Source organism: Tamandua tetradactyla, chromosome 17 (genome assembly GCF_023851605.1).
Source record: "Tamandua tetradactyla isolate mTamTet1 chromosome 17, mTamTet1.pri, whole genome shotgun sequence".
NCBI lineage: Eukaryota > Metazoa > Chordata > Mammalia > Pilosa > Myrmecophagidae > Tamandua > Tamandua tetradactyla.
In genome coordinates, this window is record NC_135343.1 from 27,593,107 (window position 1) to 27,616,497 (window position 23,391).

The following is a 23,391-nucleotide window of genomic DNA, read 5'->3' on the forward strand; positions in this document are numbered from 1 at the left end:
TCCTGTTCTCCAAGCACCATTTATTGAAGAGGCTGCTCTGACCCAGGTGAGTTTGTTTGACTGCATTATCAAAGATCAATTATCCATATAGATGAGAGGGTCTATATCTGAACACTCTATTCTATTCCATTGGTCAATACATCTATCTTTATGCCAGTAACATGCTGTTTTGACCACTGTAGCTTGGTAATATGCTTTAAAGTCAGGTAGTGGGAGACCTCCCACTTCATTTTTCTTTCTCAAGATATTTTTTAACTATTCATGGCACCCTGCCCTTCCAAATAAATTTGGTTATTGGTTTTTATATTTCTGAAAAGTAAGCTTTTGGGATTTTAATTGGTATTGCATTGAATCTATAAATTAATTTGGGTAGAACTTACATTTTAACTATATTTAGTCGTCCAATCCCTGAACATGGTATGCCCTTCCATTTATTTAGGTCTTCCATGATTTCTTTTAGCAATTTCTGGTAGTTTTCGGTATACTAGTATACATCACTAGTATACAGAAACATGACAGATTTGGTGATGTTGATCTTGTATCCTGCCACTTTTCTATACTCATTTATTAGCTCTAGTATGATATCAGTATCATCTGCAAACAGTAAGAGTTTTACTTCTTCCTTTCTACTTTGGATGCCATTTATTTATTTTTCTTGTCTAATTGCTCTGGATAGAACTTCCAGCATAATGTTGAATAACAGTGGTAACAGTGGGTATCTTTGTCTTGGTCCTGATCTTAGAGGGAAAACTTTCAGTCTTTTCCCATTGAGGATGATGTTAGCAGTGGGTTTTTCATATGTTTCCTTTATCATGTTGACAAAATTCCCTTCTATTCCTATTGTTTGAAGTGCTTTCATCAAGAAGCTGAATTTTGTCAAATGTCTTTCCTGCATCGAGATGATCAGGTAGTTTTCCACTTTGATTTTTTTGATATGGTGTATTACATTAATTGGTTTTCTTATTTTGAATCATCCTTGCATAACTGGAATAAATTCCACTTGGTCGTGGTGTATGCTCCTGGACTTGATTTGCAAGTATTTTGTTGAGGATTTTTGCATTCATTAGAATTTGTATTCATTAAAGAGATTGGTCTGTGATTTTCTTTTCTTGTAATATTTTTGTCTGGCTTTGGTATTAGGGTGATATTGGCTTCATAGATGAGTTAGGTAGCTTTGCCTCCTCTTACATTTTTTTGAAGAGTTTGAGCAGGATTGGTACAGATTCTTTCTTCTATGCTTCCTAGAATTTTCATGTGAATCCATCTAGTCCTGGACTTTTTTGAGGAGCTTCATGATGACTGACTCAATCTATTTACTTGTGATTGGTTTATTAAGGTCATCTTATTTCTTTCCCAGTGAATGTTGTTTGTTCATGCCTTTCTAGGAAGTTATCCATTTCATCTACATTGCCTAGTTTATTAGCATATAGTTGCTCATAACATCTCCCTCATTACCTCCTTTACTTCTGTGGTGTTAGTAGTTATCATTCCTCTCCCATTTACAATTTTATTTGCATCCTTTCCTTTTTCTTTTTGTTTCTTTCTAGCTAAAGGTCTGTCAATTTTCTCAAAGAACCAACTTTTGATTTTGTTGATTTTCTTGATTGTTTTCATGTTCTCAATTTCATTTATTTCTGCTCTAATCTTCATTATTTCCTTCCTTTTGTTTGCTTTGGGGTTAGTTTGCTATTCTTTCTTTAGTTCTTCCAAGTGAGTAGTTAATTTCTTGATATTTGCTCTTTCTTCTTTTTTAGTATAGACATTTAAGGCAATAAATTTCCCTCTTAACACAGCCTTTGCTGTATCCCATAAATTTTGATACATTGTGTTTTCATTTTCATTTGCCTCGAGATATTTACTGAATTCTTTTGTAATTTCTTTCTTTACCCACTGGTTGTTAAAGAGTGTGTTGTTTAGCCTCCCTATATTTTGCATTTTCTGGCCCTCTGACTGTTATTGATTTCCAACTTCATTCCATTATGATCTGAGAAAGTGTTTTGTCTGATTTCACTCTTTTTAAATTTATTGAGACTTGCTTTGTGACCTAGCATATGGTCTACCTTGAAAATGACCCCTGTCTTTAGTATTTCTTACAAAGCTGGTCTCTTAGTCATAAATACTCTCAGTGAATGTTTGTCTGAAAATATTTTAATCTCCCCCTCATTTCTATTTTTATTTTTATTTTTTTTTTTAGTTTGTAACTCCACTTACTTCCTTCATGATCTAAAAGGTAAATGCATGAAGTATAATTGAAAAATCTGGTTTTGAACTTAATGTAAAAAAAAAAAACATGCAATTCGTGACAAGAACTTTATAGAGGAGGTTAAGAACATGGTCAAACTCCTTGAACTTGATTAACTGCACTTAAGGTGGCTCCATAAGTGAATATCCTCATTCTCAAGAAAAGCCCATGGCAGTAATGTTGTTTGAGGAGCCTACACATTAAGATTGATAAACAGAATGATACAGCAAATGTGGCAAGATATTAACATTGGTGAATCTGGGCATTTGGGGGGTAAGGGCATGCTCGAGTTTTATGTATGGGGCGTATATTATTTTTTAACTGTCCTGTACGTTTGGAAGTATTTCAGGACAAAAAGTTAAAATTTAAAAGGATTACCTGGGATTCCACACTTGAATACTTGGTGCAGAATCCCTTTGACATCCCAGACCCCCTACCTATCTGGAACAGACACACTTATGCTATAAAGTTTATTTGCTTCCAAGAGAGTAGTTTTTCTTCAATCTTTATGGACTCATCTCCTTACATGGGCTTCAGTGGAGGTCACAGGGAAACATCTACAGGTCTAAATCAGGGTGGGGGTGTCCTGTCCTTCCAGGCTTCATGAGATTGGTTCCTGACCACCTTGCTGTGAATGGCCAACTAACATAGTAATGTAGTTTCACATACAGCTTAGAAAGCACATAGGCATCAAAGACACTTGTTTCAGAAATGAAACCTGATGACTGTGGCCTCTAATATGTTTCAAATGATGAACTTCTTAATGGCCTCATCCTTGGGCATGCAGCGTGCACAGTTCATGCAGTGAATAGGCTGCATGTGGCTGTGGCCCTTTTTGGCATGACCATTATTCCTTGTTTTCTATGTCATCCTGGAAACAAACACCAGAGAGTCCCCCTCATTTTTAAGGACAATTTTGCTGGGTATAGAATTCTTGGTTGGCAATTTTTCTCTTTTAGATTCTTAAATATATCATACCACTGCCTTGTTGCCTCCATGGTTTCTGCTGAGAAATCCACACATAGTCTTAGTGAGCTTCCCTTGTATGTGATGGGTTGCTTTTCTCTTGCTACTTTCAAAATTCTCTGTCTTTGACATTTGACAATCTGATTAGTAAGTGTCTTGGAGTATGTCTATTTGGATCTATTCTGTTTGAGGTACATTGCACTTCTTGGATCTATAATTTTATGTCTTTCATAAGAGAGGGAAATTTTGAGTAGTTATTTTCTCCATTAGTTTTCCTCCTTTTCCTTTCTCTTCTCCTTCTGGGACATCCACAACAAAAATATTCATGTGCTTCATGTTGTCATTCAATTCCCTGAGACCTGCTCATATTTTTCCATTCTTTTCCCTATATTTTCTTTTGAGTGTCAGATTTCAGGTGTTCAGTCCTCTAGTTCACTAATCTTTTTTATGCCTCTCCAAATCTATTGTAGGTTTCCATTGCTTTTTCATCTCTTCTATTGTAACTTTCATTCCCATAAGTTCTGATTTTTTTTCAGACTTTCAAGTTCTACTTTTGTTTGCTGAATGTTAAGCTTGTTGATTTGATTTTTGATGAGATTTTCCATGTCTTTTCAAAAATTCAGAGTTGTTTCAATTCCTGTCTCACATTTGAAGTGTTGGTTTGACGAACTTTCTTTGATTGGACCATATCTTTGATTTTCCTTGTATGACTAGTTATTTTTGGCTGGCATCTAGGCATTTAATTTCCTTAGTTAATTCTGGAGGTTGTTTTCACTCTTTTACCTAGGGTTTTCTTACTGGATGGCTTTGTCTTCTATCTGTTCTTTGACATTCACTTCAACTTATTCTAGACCTCTAGCACAAGTTCTATTTAACTGATCAGAATTTTTCAGTTCTTGTTTCTCTGTTTCTTGCCTTGCCTATATTGAGCCATTTTTTTTTTTTTTGAGAAGGGTCTCCTCACATATTATAGACCCAGTCAGAGTTTTCCAGACCAAACAGGCCCATGTCTCAGAAGAAAAGAGTAGTCAGCATCAGTTTCCCCTGAGGGTGAAACCCAACAAGTTGTCAGACTTTCCTATGAAGCCTCTAGACTCTGCTTTTCCTATCTTGCCCAGTATGTGGTGTTGTTTGCTTGCAGCTTCCCAACAACTTAAAGTGATGCCATGCCATTAATTTCAGCAGACTTTCCTTGCCTCAGGCATGATTGAGACAGAGTTGAGGTAGTATGATGGCTTTGATTGCTCCTGTTTTCCAGTGCCTGGGGCCTGAATTCTTGAAGGAGGGATTTCACTTGAGCTGGGCCCCACCCCACTCCCTTTTCTTGAGGAAGATACACCCTTTAGGGAATTAACCCCTTTCTCCTGACTGGTTACTCTGTCTCCCACACACGCTTAACTCCACCCTTGCCTGGGGCAGTGCTTGAGCCTGAGAGTGCTTCCAGTTCTAGCTAATGAGCTGTTTAAGAAATTTTTAAAAAAAAAAAGGCAAAAAAGCCTTTTCAGAGCTGGACCCTCATTCCTCAATTTTGTCAATCAACAGCTAGAGTTGGTAAGTGGCTCTATGTATCTCCAGGCTCTATGTGCCCCGTTTTCTTGGAGCCCCATCCCTTTTCCAGTATTTTATGCTGTCTGACTTAAAAAGTCTCTGTTATTGTTTGTTTTTTCTGTCTGTCCCACCCCTTCTCTGCTAGGAAAAAAACTCCTAGTTCCTTTAGTGCTTATTCTAGGTTAATCTGTGTTTGTTCTCAGTAGTCAGAATTTGTTAATTAATTCCACAATTGGAGCTTGGTTAAATTAAGCCCTTGCTGCTAGTAAAGTCTGTTTTCTTTCCCCTCAGGGAACCAACCTGCTCTGCCTTTGGGGGAGGGGCACCAGCCGCCACAGCTTGGGGGACTTATAGTTCTGTTTGGGATCTCAGCTGTTTCACCTGGTTCAAACTGGTGTATGCTAAGTGTCAGGTAACCGATGTTCCCCCAGCAGTTCTGCACCGTTCCTGGCAATTTACTAGCTGCTCTGGAGGATGAACTAAATTCCACACCTCACTATGCCACCATCTTGCCCTGCTTCCTGCTTTATCTTTTGTCCAACTGTGCTCTTTAAATCCTAATCCACATTGTAGGGTGGGACCTCTAAGGTAGACTGTTTTTATGGAAATATAACCCACCCAATTGTGGGTGTGAACTTCTGATAAGATGGAGATGTGACCCCACCCACTCAAGATGGGTCTTAGTTTACTGGGGTCCTTAAAATAGCTGACACAGAGAGCAGAGAGTTCAGATGCTTGGAGACCCAATACATAGAGGAGATGCCAAGACACAGACATTTGGAACTGCTAAGCTAAGAGATGAAACCTAGAGTTTGCTCCAGAGATGCTAAGTGAGGAACCTCCACTGGAAACTGAGGCTGAGACAACAGAGCTCAGGCACAAGGGACAGGGACACATCAGCCACATGCCTTCCCAGCTGACAGAGATATTCCAAATGCCAGTGGGAGTCCAGGTATCATCATGCTGATGCCTTAATTCAGACATTTTCATGGCATTAGAAATGTAAATCTGTAATTTAATAATCCCCTTTGTAAAAGCCAATCCATTTCTGATATTTTGCATTCGGTAGTACTAGAAAACCAAAACACCCTCCTACCATTTGTTTATTTTTTTGTCTTTATTTTCTTACTCATCTGCCCATATACTGAATAAAGGGAGTGTCAGTCACAAATTTTTCACAATCACATGGTTACACTATAAAAGCTATGTAGTTATACAATCATTATCAAGAAGCAAGGCTACTGGATTACAGTTCAACAGTTTCAGGTATTTCCTTCTAGTTATTATAATACACTAGAAAATAAAAAGGAATATCCATATCATGCATAAGAATCACCTCCAGAATGACCTCTCAACTCTATTTGAAATCTCTTAGTTACTGAAATTTTACTTTGCTTCACTTCTTTTCCCCCTTTGGTCAGGAAGGTTTTCTCAATCCAACAATGCCAGGGCCAGGCTCATCCCTGGGAGTCATGTCCCATGTTGCCAGGGAGATTTACATCCCTACACATCATGTCCCATGTATGGGGGAGGGCACTGAGTTTATTTGCAGAGTTGACTTAGAGAGAGATAGCCAATTGATTTTTGACTAAGGTGCAAAGTCCAATCAATGGGGAAAAATACCTCTTCAACAAATGGTGTTGGGAAGATGGATGTCCACATGCAAATGATGAAGGTGGACTCCTACCTTACACTATATACAAAATTAACTCAGAATGCCTCAAATACTTAAATATAAGAACCAGAAATATAAAACTCTTGGAAGAAAACATAGGAATGCATCTTTAGAACCCTGCATGAGGCAGTGGTTTCTTAGACTACATCAAAAGCTTGAGCAGCAAAGAGAATGTAACTAGGACTTCTGCAAAATTAAAAACTTTTGTGCATCAATGGACTTCATCATGAAAGTAAAAAGAAAATAAACAGAATGGGAGCAAATATTTGGAAACCACATATCTGAGTTAATATCTAGAATATATAAGGAAATCCTACAACTTGACAACAAAAAGACAGACAACCCAGTTTAAAAATCAGCCAAAGACTTGAATAGACATTTTTTCCAAAGAAGGTATACAAATTGCCAATAAGCACATGAAAAGATGCTTGACTTCATTAGCCATTAGGGAAATGCAAATCAGAACCACAATGAACCAAAAATGGTGGGATTAAGGGATTGAGAGAAACTCCTCCACCAAAAGGGGGAAGAGTAAAATGAGACAAAGTGTCAATGGCTGAGAGATTCCAAACAGAGTCGAGAGGTTATCCTGGAGGTTATTCTTACGCATTAAGTAGATATCACCTTGTTGTTCAAGATGTAGTGGAGAGGCTGGAGGGAACTGCCTGAAAATGTAGTGCTGTGTTCCAGTAGCCATGTTTCTTGATGATGATTGAACAATGATATAGCTTTCACAATGAGACTCTGTGAATGTGAAAACCTTATGTCTGATGCTCCTTTTAGCTACTATATCAACAGAAGAGTAGAACATATAGAATAAAAATAAATAATAGGGGGAACAAATGTTAAAATAAATTCAGTTTGAAATAGTGGTAAAGGAAAGTGAGGGGTAAGGGGTATGGTATGTATAGTCTTTTTTTTCTCTATTATCATTTTATTTCTTTTTCTGTTGTCTTTTTATTTCTTTTTCTAAATCGATGCAAATGTACTAAGAAACGATGAATAGGCAACTATGTGATGATATTAAGAATTACTGATTGTATATGTAGAATGGAATGATATCTAAATGTTTTGTTTGTTAATTTTTTTAATTAATAAAAAAAGTTTAAAAATCATAGGACTGTAAAACACAAACATCAAACCCTAATATTATCTATGGACTCTGATGAATGGTATAATTATAGAACTGTTGTTTCATCAGTTGTAACAAAGGTGCCACATTGGTGCCAAGTGTTCACGAAAGTGTTCAGGGGGAGAGAAGTATTCATAGGGGTCCTGTATTTTATGCATGAGTTTTCTGTAAACTTGCAACTTCTAATTTAAAAATAACTAAAAAATAAATGTTAAATATACACCTATAAGAAAAAAACAATGAACACTGCTGAAGTCTTTTCTTTCCCTTCCTTTTTTACTCTTTCGTCTTTTTTTAAAAAAGTCACAGCTAATAGGAAGGCCAGTGATCAAAATATTATTAGCCATTACAAGCCTTTTAGTAATACATTTCTTTTTAAATTATACACACGAAATACTTTCGTAAAAAGATGAAGTTTTAGAAAACTGCATTTTAATTATCTGGTACTATGTTAAGCACTATAGGGAAAAACTAAAAACTCAGCCACTATCCTTCTGGATTTATAATAAGCCAGGAAACTCTAATATGAATGTGGACAGATAACTTAAAATATTATTAGGCAATACTGTATATCAATATATCAAACACTCCAGACGATGATAGTTACATTAAATACAAATTGATAGAAATATGGGAATTAGTAAGTACAGACCAAATAGAGGAAAATGTGATTCTGGGAATTATTGCCTTGAAATAACAGGTATCTTCTAAGTTCTTCCATTATGCTATACATATACACTATACATACCTTATTGCTAATCCTCACAACAACCCTTTTATTATTGCTCATATTTTACAAATGAGTAAATGGTAGGACCAGAATTTGCATATGAGGCTGTATGACTTTGAGTTCATATTCTTTCCATTACAAAATTAAAAATAATACATTCAACTTAAATTTAGGAGAAAAAGTTATGCTCTTTGATCTCATTTTATCTAATAGCTGCTCACTTTTGCCATGTTCCATGATCAAGGCTGACATTCAGCAGTTATGCATGGTGTGGCATAAAGTCTGAAAGCTGTACTGATGAGTCAGGCATCTGTCCTGCTTGATTCATTAAATATTTTAAATACCACACCTATCCATGGCAGAGAACTCTGAACTCTCAATCAAATACTTATCTAGAGACTTGAAATGATCCAAAACCACTTCTTAGGACACATTTTCCATGCCTAGAGATGTGCAGGTCTACTTCCATGCCAAATATGTCTGGTTCTCTCTCTATGTAATAATGTACCAAGTTCCCAAATTTTATAGTAGAAGTGTATAACCTTTGTAATGTGTATATATTAAAGCATGTGTCACTTCCTTAAATCAGCAGTACGAAATTACTCAACTCTATGTTCTTATCAAAGAGTTCAAGCTTGAGATGATATCAGCTTCTCTTGTCAAGTCAGGTTTGTAGCATTTGATATTTGGGAAGACAGTCTAATGGACAATATACTGCCCACATATTCTAAGTTCTTGTTATCAAATAGATCACCAAAGAAAAATATTTCTGTACATTAGCTTATATCCTTAGATAGAAACGTCTACATTCATTTTTACACAAAATCATATTCTTGGATTTTATCGAGGCTCAATATAAGAAATGACCATATGAAAAAAGAAAGCAGTGGTATCAAGGACAAATCTAAATGTTGTCATAATAAGAAGTGTGATTTGTTTCTGAGGGCTCTATCTTATAGATTTATTTATAAATTAGCAATGCCAGGACCAGCTTACCCAACCAACATACATAAAATGTTATACAAGCTCCCTCAATTGGTGAAGATATGGAACTACCAAAAAACATGTTCCATTAAGTTGACTGTATCATTCTCTTCAGAAATTTCGATAACTCCGGCCTGAGACAGAAGAATAGACATAATGTCCTCAGATAATTTGTCAAAGCCAATTTGTGAACATATATTTGCCATTTCTTGCCACTTTTCTAGGCAGAAAAATGGATCACTTATGATAAGATGTTCAATTGCATCTGCAGACAAAACACAACATTATTTAATATGGCATTTATCCTTATTTGATAATCTACACTCAATGATTCTTCACAAATAGAAAGGGACATCATTTCAAATCTATTACTATTAAAATTCACCTGATTCCCACATGATTAATGACATTTAGAGTGCTTAGTTCAGCTCATGGTAGGTACTCAAATTTCTGTTTCATTTCCTCCTCCTTTGTCATTAACCTTTTCACAATCCTCTACCATTTCTCACATTCCACACTCTTCTACTCACCTCCTTCCTGGTAAGATACCAGATGTTGAAGGCTGCAAAGCAGGAATCTCAAAATGTAAAGGGGTAGAATCAGCCTTATTTACTGATTTCTAGGGAGTCTAAAAGGCACCCCTGGAAACTATCAACTGAGGGCCAAAAGATCTAGTTTTCACAATCCTAGTAGTGCTGACCCAGAGGCTTGAGAAACTCTTTGGTAAATCCATCATCCTATCTCTAGATGGAGACCTCTTAATCAACAAATATCTTTCTAAAGGAAATAAAAGAAGGATTTTGTTTATAAAATAAATCTAATAATATTGTTTATTTTTGAAAATCAATGATAATGACTGTCTTTGGGATATATATTTTTATGGAACATTTCATAAGTACCTGCATTACTTATGAGACTTTGTGAAAGAGTATCTCCTTTTCGAATATCATCATTACTATTATTTTCTTTCTACCATGATAATTATTTTACTATCAAATAAAATATTTTAGTTGATATCTGTAGTGATAATTTCAAAGTATAAAATTGTCTTCCAAAATATGTTTTCATGTAATTTATGGAGTATATACTATTCTTTCCTTGACACTATTCAATACTTTTTTAAAAAGTTGTCTGCTCAAGTTCTACATTAAATTACTGAAAGAAAGGAAAAAAGTGAGATTTGATTAGATATTCTTGACCACATGGCAGAATTAGGTTCAGAGTGAATATATGCATATATTTGGTTGAGGAATAAAATAGAAAATCTGAATTAATTCATACACAATAACCTTAAACCTTCCCCACAATGTTGTCCAAGTATTTCAATTGTGACCAGCAACTTCTTTTTCTGACTCCTAAACAACCCATTACTGTTTCTTCCACAACAGCATTTTACTCTACTTACCTTTCCCACCTTTACTAATTTCTTGAAGTAGCTTAATGCCAACTTTTTTCATATCTGCAGAAAACAGATGAAGTATGGCAAGACCAAAAGACAAAGATGGTGGTTTTCCATTCCATTCTTTAGTGAGGCACTCAATTAATTCTGTTTGGGGACATAACACTATTAGCTGCAACAGGTCATCTGAAAAAAAAATGAAAAACTGTCTAAACCTCCTGATATGGCAAATCAGCAAGAAACTGAGACGAGCTAATACCTATTCCTCCCAATCAGCACTTCTTTATCCAATCCTTCCAAACTTCTCAATGCCCCACTTTAACACAAACCCCAACCCAAACAAGAAAACTATGCTCCACACAACAAAAATCAAACAAAGGAAGACATAACAAAGGTCACAAGAAAAAAAAATAGCTTATCAAAGGACAGTGTGGTAGATTGAATTATGTGCCACAATTTAGACATGTTCTTCATCTTAATCCACATTCTTGTGGGTGTGAATCCATTGTAAATAGGCTCACTTGAAGATACCATTTTTAGTGAAGGTATGGCCCAATTTAATGAGGTTGTGTCTTAATCTGGACTACTGGAGGTCTAATAAAGAGAAAGAAACTGGAAGCCAGAATCAGAGAAGGACACCGGGAGAAGCAGGAAGTCGGCAGTAACCCAGAAGAGAAAAGACATCACCATGTGACATGAAGTAGGTATTCAAGTTAAGGAACCCCAAGGATTGTGGCAGCCCCTCACTGGAAGACCACCAACCCCAGAAGGAAGCAAGCCTTCTAGCCTCTGAAAGCCTGAGACAATAAATTCCTGTTGTTAAACCAAAATCGTTGTGTGGTATTTGTCATAGCAGAGGACAAATTAATATAGACTATAATGAAAAGAGATGTGATAGAATAGAAAAGAACTAGACTGGCAATCAAGAAACCTGAATTCTAATAACGGTTTCATAAAGTTACTTACTGTGCTGGTTTGAAAGGAAGTATGCCCCCCTAAGAAAAGCCATGTTTTAATATAAATCCCATTTCATAAAGGTAGAATAATCTCTATTTAATACGTATGTTTGAAACTGTAATGAGAACATCTCCCTGGATGATGTGATTTAGTCAAGAATGGTTATTAAACTGGATTAGGGGACGACATGTCTCCACCCACTTGGGTGGATCTTGATTGGTTTATTGGAGTCCTATAAAAGAGGAAATATTTTGGAGAATGAGAGATTCAGAGAGAGCAGAGAATGCTGCAGCACCACGAAGCAGAGAGTCCACCAGCCAGTGACCTTTGGAGATGAAGAAGGAAAACGCCTCCCGACAGGAGAGAAAGCTAGAAGATGATGCCATGGTTGCCATATGCCCTTCCAGATGAGAGAGGAACCCTGAGCCTGTTCGCCTTGTGCCTTCTCACTTGAGAGAGAAACGCTGAACTTCATCGGCCTTCTTGAACCAAGGTATCTTTCCCTGGATGCCTTTGATTGGACATTTCTATAGACTTGTTTTGATTGGGACGTTTTCTCGGCCTTGGAACTGTAAACTAGCAACTCATTAAATTCCCCCCCCTTTTTTTTTTTGCCTGGCAATAAATATTTTAATTTTTTGTTTTGTTTTTATGATGACAAACAATTTTCAAGTTTATTTCCTTTGCTTTTGTTTGTTTTAAATACAAAGCTAAACCACAAACAGGTACAATCAAGACATTTCATCTCACATTTACACACTCCTGCCGGCTCCTCCTCTGACTTGCTGACCACTGTAAATTCCCCTTTTTAAAAAGCCATTCCATTTCTGGTAATATTGCATTCCAGCAGCTAGCAAACTAGAACACTTACTCATTGCGATTTTAGCTTCTGCATCTGAAAAGTGGTGGAGATAACTTCTAAGGTTCCATCTAATATTTTTATGTTTGTCTGTATCTTGTTACTTATACCTGGGCCAAATTCTTGTGTCTATTGTCTTTCTTGCTGTGCCTTACATACAAAAATGGGCTTAATAACATTTTTTCCAAAAAATACTAAGTATTTATAAATTCTAAACTGACGATTTTAAAAAGCCATTGGCTAGTTCAAGTAGCTATACATTGAACCATATGAAGTTGCCAATATAGACAATTTGGGGTCTACAAAAAGAACAATTTCGTATGGGTTAGTCTACTAGAGTTAACTACTGAGGTAATTTAAAGCTCAATTATGATTTGTAGTCCAAAATTTTAATTCTTAAATTTTTAAAATTAAAATATTCTTCTTGGGTCAACAGAGGTAATTTTCAGAATAATTTCTGAGAGTCTTTTAAGAACTATCATAAACATAATTTTTCTCTGAAACTCAATATACAAGGTAATTTATTATTTACTAAACAAATGTATACTGTGCTGGGAATATATATGTATTAAATCACTGCATTTAATATTTAGAATATGAGATATTATTATTCCCTTATTACAAAGAAGGAAATAGGCTTTGAGAAGTTAATTCTCTTGGAATTACATAGATAGCAAAAAGCAGAAGTCTGACCCCCAAAAGCCAATCCATTACCAATCTACAGTGCTGCCCATACCCAAAATATTATATATGTATATGTCTTATGTTGTGCATACATATACCATATATACATGTGTGTATACACACACATACTCACAAATAGACACAGACCTAGAGAGAAATGGTAAGAGAAGAAACACAAGGAATAGCAGAATATAATTCCATACCAAGTAAGTAAAACAATTAAAAAAAAAAGAAATGAAGGTAATTCTCTAGAGATGTAGCAGTTTATTATTTGGGTAACCGAAACTGGCCTTTACTAAGGCAAAGCTTATTTCTAAACCACCACCCAGCCTCCAACACTTCTGCATTATTTAGCTTTTTTACCCATCTCTCTATTTCATTCAATCTGGTATTGATTAATTAACCTTCTTTATGAATTGATTAATTAACTAATATTTACTAAGTCATATGAAAGATACACTCTCTAATTAAAAGGTGCCCAAATCTAAATACCATAATGACCCCCACTCCCTAGCTCACCCCATTTACTACATTTCAGAATCCACTTCCTTATTCCTTGACTTGCACATATTATTAATCATTTTTCTATCTCATTATGTCCTCTTTCAATAAGATTGTAAGGGCCTATTTATCTGTTTAACTCACTAGTATCTAGAACTTCAGCAGTTCTCAAAGTACAGTTGGAGTTCACAAAGTCAAAACTATTTGCATAAAGACACTAAGATGCTATTTGCCTTTTTCATTCTTATTCTCCCACAAATATACAATGGAGTTTTCCAGAAGCTACATAACGTGTGATATTACAGGAGACTGAATACCAGAGCAGATATGAAAAAAAATCCATCTTTTTCTATTAAGCCAGACATTACAGAGATTTCAAAAATATAAAACAATAGCACTCTTTCCACTAAATTGTTTTGTTAGAAAACATAGTTATTTTCATAAAAATATGTTTATTATTGTTATTTTATGAATTAATAAATATTTTTACATTTTGTTTTAATTCTAATATGACAAATATCAATAGATATAACCCACATAAAGAAAAGCTCTTTGGGACCCTCAATAGTTTTAAGGTCTAAAGAAGACCTAAGACCAAAAAGTTGGACAGCATCTTAACTAGAATAACCCAATTTCCAGATAGATACTTAGTGCATTCACTTGCTTAATGGTAAAGGGGAGAATGAACAAGCTAAGTCATTTCAGGCTTTACTAGGAGAGAATTTATTATAGGGCAAAATCTAAAAAAGAATCTTTACTTTAAAATGTATGCTCATTAGTCAGATGTATACTTTCGGCAAAAAAGACTTTTGGAGGATTTTTCTGGCTTCTCTTTCTGTTTGTTTCTTTTTGCTTTTGTTTTGATTTTTAATTTATAAATGTAAAGAAGCTAGTCTAAATCTAAAATTGAACATTTCTTTCTTAAACCAAAAAGTATTAATGTACTGAATCTGCCCCAACACCAAAGATGATAACTGTTGCTGTTTCTCACTAAAAAGTAAAATAAGCAGCGATTTTTTTTCTTTTTTACAGGGGCAGGTCCCAGGAATTGAACCACCCCAGTCTTCAGTACAGCAGGCAAGAATTCTGTCACTGAGCCACTGGTGCACCACCCTAAGCAGTGATTTTTTAAACATAGTTTTTATCTTTTAAGTCTAATTTTTCTCATTTATTATCATTTTTATTTTCTGGCCTTGTACTAAATAAATGCTGAAGAAAAATATCAAGGTTCTTACTAAATAGGATAGTTATCACTCCTTAAATTATTATAATGTAAATTTAGTTATTTTAGAGTGTAATGCACTATTAGAGGAACATAAAACAACAGTGAGTCAATGCTTCACTGCATTTGTGAGAAGCAAACTTTGCAAGCAAAAAAGAAAATTCACATTTCATTCAATAATAATTCCATGAGTATTTAAAACCTATATTCCAAGCCTAAACCTTGATTAACTACAGAATAAATAAAATTTAATAAACACAGCCCTTTTATAATTAGATAATAATAATAAAATATGTAAATCACTCAACAAATATCAAATAATACATACTATGACAGATTTTGTCCCTGTCACCATGTGACAAAAGGCAAATTACCTTTCTGTGACTTATCTAAACTATGGAAACATAGTTTTTATCATTTATAAAATAGGGATAGTAGCAAAACCTACTTCACAGGTATTTGCAAAGTCCCCTTGGGAAAATGGTGAGAAAGGGGAAAAATTCAACTTCCCCATTTGGAGAATTCCTGATATTCTCACAAGCAGTAGGGACAACCAAATCAATAGGCTGAGCCCTGAATCTTGGGGTTTGTTCCGATGAAACTTACCCCTGCAAAGGATAGGCTAAGCCCAGTTAAAATTAAGCCTAAGAGTCACCCCTAGAGAATCTCTTTTGTTGCTCAGGTGTGGACTATCTCTCAACACAGCAAGCAAGCTCAATACCCTCCCCCTCTCTATATGGGACATAACTCCCAGGGGTGTAAACCTCCCTGACAACGTGGGACAGAAATCCTGGATGAGCTGGGACTCAGAATCAAGGGATTGAGAAAACCTTCTTGACTGAAAGGGAAAAGAGAGAAATGAGACAAAATAAAGTGTCAGTGGTTGAGAGATTTCAGAGTTGAGAGGTTATCCTGGAAGTTATTCTTATGCATTATATAGATATCCCCTTTTTAGTTTAAAGTGGATTAGAGAGGCTAGAGGGAAGTGTCTGAAACTGTAGAGCTGTGTTCCAGTAGGCATGTTTCTTGAACATGAATGTGTAATGATATAGCTTTCGCAATGTGACTATGTGATTGTGAAAACCTTGTGTCTGATGCTCCTTTTATCTATGGTATGGACAGATGAGTAAAACATATGGATTAAAATAAATAAATAATAGGGGGAACAAATGTTAAAAAAATAGATGGATACATGGGGAAAAGTGTACCTATTGTTGGACTATGGTTAACAGTAATATTTTAATATTCTTTCATTAACAGTTAACAAATATACCACACCAATACTATGGGTCAATGGGTGGCTGGGGAGGGGGAGGGATAAGGGATATGGGAGAATTTGGGTTTTATTTTTTATTTTTATTTTCTTTCTGGAGTAACAAAAATATTCCAAAATTGATCGTGGGGATGTATGCATAACTATGTAAAGATACTGTGAGCCAGTGATTGTATACTTCAGATGGTTTGTATAATGTGTGAGTGTATCTCAATAAAACTGTATTTAAAAAAAAAACCTACTTCATAGAGTTACCATAAGGATTAAGTGAGATAAGACATGTAAAAACTTAAATAATAGTTATTATTACACTGATAATGTCAATCATGCTGTTATACTAATGAATGTTTTAAAAACTAACTTTTAAAAATACATAGATTCTAAGTATGTCAATTTATTCTTCAAAAAATGATTGGGATTCAACCACAATGAAAGACCATTTTTCCTAGAAAAATGTGACCTAAAATTGCTATGTTTGGCTCCATTTTCCAGCTTCTTAGAACTGGGATACATAGCCTACAAATCAGGATTGACATGGTCCTGGAAGATGGAGAGATGTCAGGACGACCTGCACATCAAGATTACCTCCCAACAAGATACATTAAAAAGAGTACAGCTCATTCAACCAAAGTCAACCTTAAGTCCACAATTCTCTCAGATCACTGCTTAATTGTAACCCAAGGGTTATAAAATTTTGAAATGAACATTATTTCATTTATTTGAATTATTTCACTGATTTTTCATTTCTAATGCATATAATCAGTTCAGAACATTATTCAATATGTCAAATAAGTTCAGCTGTTTTAAAGAAAAAAATGTTCAAGTGGCATGGTCCAGCACAACCACTAAACTTATCTGTAAATTGGCATACTACCAGAAATACCCAATGCCCAGTTATTAAATGTTTATACACTGAATGTATCTCAATATCTAGCATGAAAATTGAGCAGCTCCAGCTGAATTATTTTCATTGAAAACTACAAAAGAAATCGCCTACTTAACAGTATATGTAAAATCTATTTTATAACGTTTAGCATATCGCCTGTAATCATAGGTGATCTTACAATTAATTTGAATGTATAGGAATAAGCAGGTTTTTTCAACATACCAGAAGTGAAGTCCTTGAATTGTTGTATGTAATCCATGGCCCAATGAATTTGGCCCTGTTTACACAGGCAAAGAAGAACTTTCTTGTGCAGGCCACATGCACTGTAGATCCTTTGCGCTAAAGCCAGGCACTTGGATTTGTTATAAGTATCCTGTTCCCCATAATCACAAATCACATCCCCAAGTGCCTCAGAAAATGTCAGCCTAGAGAAAGCCAATCAATAAGGTAGACATTGTAAAGTTCTTGATGAGCGGGTGAAACTCTAAAATATTTGAAAATTCAGCATGGTAGAACTGGACTGTTAATAGTAATTAGTGATATAGGAGTTATTAAGCATATCTAAGATTTAACAAGAGCAAAAACAATCAAGACACCTTGATTGGGGGAAGACATTTTGGTCAAGCTGAGCTCAAGTTTTTTTTAAAAATCCACAAATAAGGTTAAAACTTTCCTGAAAAGATTGACGGGATTTAAAATTACAATGTAAACAAAAATTATCTTATAATTCAGGGTCTCAATGTTCTCTGCAGTTGTCTAGATTCTTAACCCTCTAGAATGTAAACACTTATGAAATGTTAATCACAATGACAACAAAATTCAGTTCATAAAGAAAGAAAATATACTTAACTCCACTAGCAAATTAAGGCACATTTGATTATAAATCAGATTTTAGATATTCTTTAAGTCCAAAATAAAGGTAATACACAATCACTAAATACAAACATGGTATTTGCTTAGTGCTAAATATAGATTAGCTTTACAAAATTAACATTTCAGAGGATGCTATTCCTCTTTGAGAAGCAATGTCTGCAGTTCATAGAACTGATACTTGTAAAGCATTTATTTATTTTTTAAATTAGAAAAGTTGTTGGTTTACAGAAAAATCATGTAAAAAATACAGCATTCCAGTATACCCCCCACTGTTAGTACTCTGCTATAGGTGGATGGTATATTTGTTATAATTGATAAAAGAATATTAATTTTATATTACTAACTACAGTCCATAGCTTACATTAGGATGCATTTTCCCCCATATACCACCCTATTATTAACACCTTGCATTAGTGTGGTACATTTGTTATAATTCATGAAATAATATTTTTATAGTTGTACTATTAACTGCAATTCATCATTTATAATGGGGTTCATTGTGTTTATAATCCTATGTTTCACACTTAATTTTTATTCTAGTAACATATATATGTCCTAAAATTTTGCCTTTTAACCACATTCACATTTATATTTCAGTGCTGTTAATTACACTCACAAAATTGTGCTACCATTACTACTGTCCTCTTTAAAGGCTTTACAATCAACCTAAATAGAAATTCTGTTCAAATTAAGCATTAACTCCCCATTTCCTACCCAAATCTAGCCCCTGGGTAACCCATATTCTAGATTCTAACTTTAGAAGTTTGCTTCTTCTAATTATTTCATATAAGTGAGATCATAAAATATTTGTCCTATTGTGTCTGGCTTATTACACTCAACATAAGTCTTCAAGGTCCATCCATATTGCCACATGTATCAAGACTACATTCCTTTTTATGGCTGGATAATATTCTATTATTTTTTATTTATTTATTTATTTTTTAATACATGGGCAGGCACCAGGAATCGAACCCGGGTCCTCTGGCATGGCAGGCAAGCGTTCTTGCCTGCTGAGCCACCATGGCCCGCCCATATTCTATTATTTAAACATCACATTTTCTTTATCCGTATATTGGCTGATGAACACTTGGAATGCTTCCATCTTTTGACAATTGTGAATAATGCCGCTATAAATAACAGTGTGTAAATATCAGTTTGAATTCCTGATTTCGATTCTTTGGGGTATATACCTAGTAGACGGATTGCTGAGTCATAAGAAAATTCTATACTTAGCTTTCTGAGGAACTGCCAAACTTTCATTCACAGTGGCTGCCTAATTTTACATTCCCACCAACAATGAATGAGGGTATCTATTTCTCTAGGTCCTCTCCAACACTTGTAGTTTTCTGTTTTGTTTTTTTAACTAGTAGTCATTCTAGTGGGTGCAAAATGATATCTTATTGTGGTTTTGATTTGTGTTTCCTTAATAGCTAATGATGTCGAGCATCTTTTCATGTGTTTATTGTCCATTTGTATATCTTCTTTGGAGAAATGTCTATTCAAGTATTTTGCTCATTTTTTTATTGGATTGTCTTTTTCTTGTTGAGTTGTAAGATTTCCTTATATATTCTGAATATTAAACCCTTATTGGACATGTGGTTTCCAAATATTTTCTCCCATCGAGTAGGCTGACTTTACACTCTTGCAATAAAGTCCTTTGGTGCATAAAAGTTTTAAAGTTTGATAAGGTCCCCTTTATCTATTTTGTTGTTGTTGGTACTTGTGCTTTTAATGTAAAGTTTAAGAAGACATTGCCTAACACAAGATCCTGAAGAAGCTTCCGTACATTTTCCTCCGAGTTTACAGTCCTAGTTCATATATATGAGTTCTTTGAACCATTTTGAGAAAATTTTTGTATATGGTGTATGTGCTGGTTTCAATTTCTCATATACTCCAGAAGAGCCATGTTTTAATCCTGATCCAATCTTGTGGTGGCAGCCAATTATTTTAATCCTGATTCAATATTGTAGGGTTTAAACTCTTGATCAGATTATCTCTACAGAGAGATGACATGCCCAATTGTGGAGGTGACCTTTTGATTAGATGTGACTCCATCCTCTCCAGGTGTCCTGGTTAGTTTACTGGAGCCCTTTGAAAGAGGAAACATTTTGGAGAGTGTTCAGAGCTGACACAGATGCAGATGCTTGGAGAATAGTTGCTTCAGAGCTGACAGAGGCATGTAGTACTGACAGAGAGAGAGCTGCCTAGACATAGGCAGAGCCCAGCAAACATCGCCATGTACCTTCCCGTGAGATGCTAAGCAAGCTAGAACCCAGAGCTGTGTCCCAGAGGAGCTAAGTGAAGGCTCACAGACACTTAGAGAGGAAAACACTGACATCAGAAGCTGGAAGCAACAGAACTAGGAACAAGGACAAGCAGATGCCAGCCACTTGCCTTCCCAGTTGACAGAGGTGTTCTGTACAGCATCAGCTTTTTCTTAGTGAAGGTAACCTCTTGTTGGTGCCTTAATTTGGACATTTTCTCAGCCTTAGAACTGTAAACTTCCACTTATTAAATTTCCTTTATAGAAGTCATTCCATTTCTGGTATATCGCATCCCAGCAGTTGAACAAACGAATACAGTTAACCTCTTTCACTCTTTTGCACATGATTATCCAGTTCTCCCTATACAATTTGTTAAAGAGACTATTTTTCCCAATTGAGTGGACTTGGTACCCTTGTCAAAAATCAATTTGCCTAGAGTTGAGAAGCTAGTCTGAAGGTTACTCATATGCAAGTTTCAGCTAAATATTGGTAATTGACATGGTATGCCAAGCCCCAACCAAAAGCATTCCTGTAAACCCTAAAGAATACCCAGGGCTCTCGTCAAGGGTATGCATACTCAAAAAGCCACCATATTTGTAAAAGATGTCACTCACAGAAGCAATGTGTGCCGTTCCGTTGTTACAATGGTGGTGTTGGTAGGTGTGTCCAGGCCAAACAGTGGCACTGGATGCAGGGTTGGTGGCCCAAAAGGAGCACTGAATTTTTGTTGCACTTGCTTAAAAATGCAGAGAGTAATGCTGAACTTAAGGATTTAAATGTAAATTCTCCGGTCATTGAGCACATATAGGTGAACAAAGTTCCTGAGATGCACCACAGGACTTATAGAGCTCATGGTCAGATCAGCCCATCCATGAGCTCCCCTTGCCACACTGAGATGATCTTTACTGAAAAAGAACAAATTGTTCCTAAACCAGAAGAGGAGGTTGCACAGAAGAAAAAGATATCCCAGAAGAAACTGAAGAAACAAAAACTTATGGCTTGGGAATAAATCCATCATAAAATAAATGCAAATTAAAGTTTAAAAATAAAAATAAAAAAAAAAAGAATACCCAGGTCTCTATCTGAGATTCTATAAAAGTTTCACTCATTAAGTCTATTTCTCAGACACAAAACTTCCAGATGGTTCCTAGGCCACATAAGCCCTAAAACCCGGCATTACCAGTCTCACTTAACAGCATTAATCATTTGCACCCCCATACCCCATAATAAAGTTATATATATATTTATATATATATAAAGTTATGTGTGTGTGTGTGTATATATATATATATATATATATGTATATATATAAAGATACAACCCTGGAACCAATTGTAGCAACAGAGGTTCTAATTCAACCTACTAAACCTCTTCTTGTAAGTTTCCCCAGGAATTATGACTACGGAATTCTAAAAAAAATTGTGCCTGGATTGAGTGAACTTAATGTGAGAAGCAAATCAGTCTGTCTCCTGCAAAGGGTTGACTGAAGTCGATACCATTTTGGTGTCCTGTCCAAACCCTCCTCAGCGGACAGGGAACCCTTCCCCAGCTGCTCAAAGACTGACTGCTAATGGCTTACAGCTGTTCCCCTTCTTTGCAGAATTCCCTTGGCTGGTGGGAGCCACCTTGCCCAGGAGTTTATGCACTGACAGATACAGAGGTACAAACGACTGGCCTGCTGTCTCCAGTGTGTGGTTTATGCTCCAGAGCCCTCCCCCTAAGGATCAGGCCAAGGCTAGACTTTGCCTGAGGCTACACCCTTACTTGGCTCTTTCTCCTTCCCTATCCTATTTCACTTGCTTTCCTACAGCTTTTTCTTGAGAAGCCATCCCTCTTTCAGTCATGTGTACCCAAATTTCTGGCTCTGGTTCTAGAGAATCTAATCTAAAACAGCCCTGGTACAAATGTGCCAATCTATGCTAAGACCTGGTCCTAAGAAGCAGCTCCTGCCTATCCTTGATGGTTTGTAAATTTGACCCATACCCTTCTTACATGTTGTCTCCTGGGCTCTTTACCCCTTACTCGTACTCACAGCCTGTCTGGAACCAGGTTCTTGTCTCCTCCCTCCCAGTGGTATAATACTAGTCAATCCCTCTCTATCCTTACTGCTCAATGGTCATGAATCGTCTTGCTAACTGCCATGAATCCCCTCCTGGTCTCATTATGACTGGCCCCTGTTATTACATGAATGCTTTGTAAATACTTTGAGTGATTAATTGCAATAGGGACCTGAATTAAATGTTCAAATAATGTATTGATGAGAAAAGTATTCAAATTTTGAAAACAAACAACTTTTTAAACAATTGTCAAAATTAAGTTAAAAGCTTAAATTTGCTTACCTTTCCTGGGTAATCCAATGGATAACCAAATCTAACCGTTTCTCAGATAATCCACATTTGATTCCTTCCAGTGTTAAATCTGCATCAACGGGACGTCTGAAAGCTTGACTTGTGCCAAAGAGAGCCTCAAAAAATAATAGTAATGGAAGAGGTTTTCCTTTAACTTTTCCAACAGCTACAGGAAGAAAAAGTTTTGCATCAGATATTTTAAGTGATACAGTTTGCCTTTTATTTCATATTATTACATATTCTATTTCTTTTCGCATTTTCTAAAAACTTTAATAATCTTAAATTACTTAACACATTTGTAATTTTCAACTAGTATTTATGGATTAAACTTTATTATCTGGATAATGACTAAACATCAATGCCATATGAAGACAGTCAGAGACTGAAGTGATGCTTCAACAAGCAAAGGAATATCAAGGATTCCTGACAGCTTCTAGAAGTTAGGAGAAAAGCATAGGATAGAATCTCCCTCAGAAGGGTAGTGCAATGGTGGCTCAGCGGCAGAATTCTCACCTGCCATGCCAGAGACCAGGGTTTGATTCCCAGAACCTGACCAGGCCAAAAAAAAAAAAAAATCTCCCTTAGAGACTCCAGAAGGAGCTAACCCTGCTGACACCTTGACTTCAGATTTCTGGTCTCTAGAATTGTGAAAGATACATTTCCGTTATTTTAAGCCTTCAAGTTTGTATTAATGGCCCTAGGAAACTAACACAGCTCATCTCTGTTGAGATTACAAAAGTCAATCTCTGAATCATAAAAAATTCAGTGTAATCTACCACACAAACAAGAATTAATCATTATTTATCCTTTGTGACAAAAAACTATCAAAACTTCTTTTGCAGTAAAAA

General features: G+C 35.7%; 1 protein-coding gene across 4 annotated transcripts in view; it reads right to left on the reverse strand.

Annotated features, from left to right (window-relative positions):
• Positions 1-23,391, reverse strand: part of CLHC1 (clathrin heavy chain linker domain containing 1) — a 132,581-nt gene that overhangs the window by 37,930 nt on the left and 71,260 nt on the right. Inside the window, exons 7-10 of one of the 4 annotated variants that reach the window (XM_077134264.1) lie at positions 22,535-22,709; positions 17,281-17,483; positions 10,683-10,862; positions 6,064-9,542 (exon numbers count right to left, since the gene is read on the reverse strand). In XM_077134264.1, the coding sequence (XP_076990379.1) occupies positions 9,346-9,542; positions 10,683-10,862; positions 17,281-17,483; positions 22,535-22,709 (755 nt within the window). In that variant the 3' untranslated portion in view covers positions 6,064-9,345. Of the gene's footprint in view, positions 1-6,063; positions 9,543-10,682; positions 10,863-17,280; positions 17,484-22,534; positions 22,710-23,391 lie in introns of those variants that run through there. The other 3 variants (XM_077134262.1, XM_077134261.1, XM_077134263.1) reach the window with 3 other exon arrangements.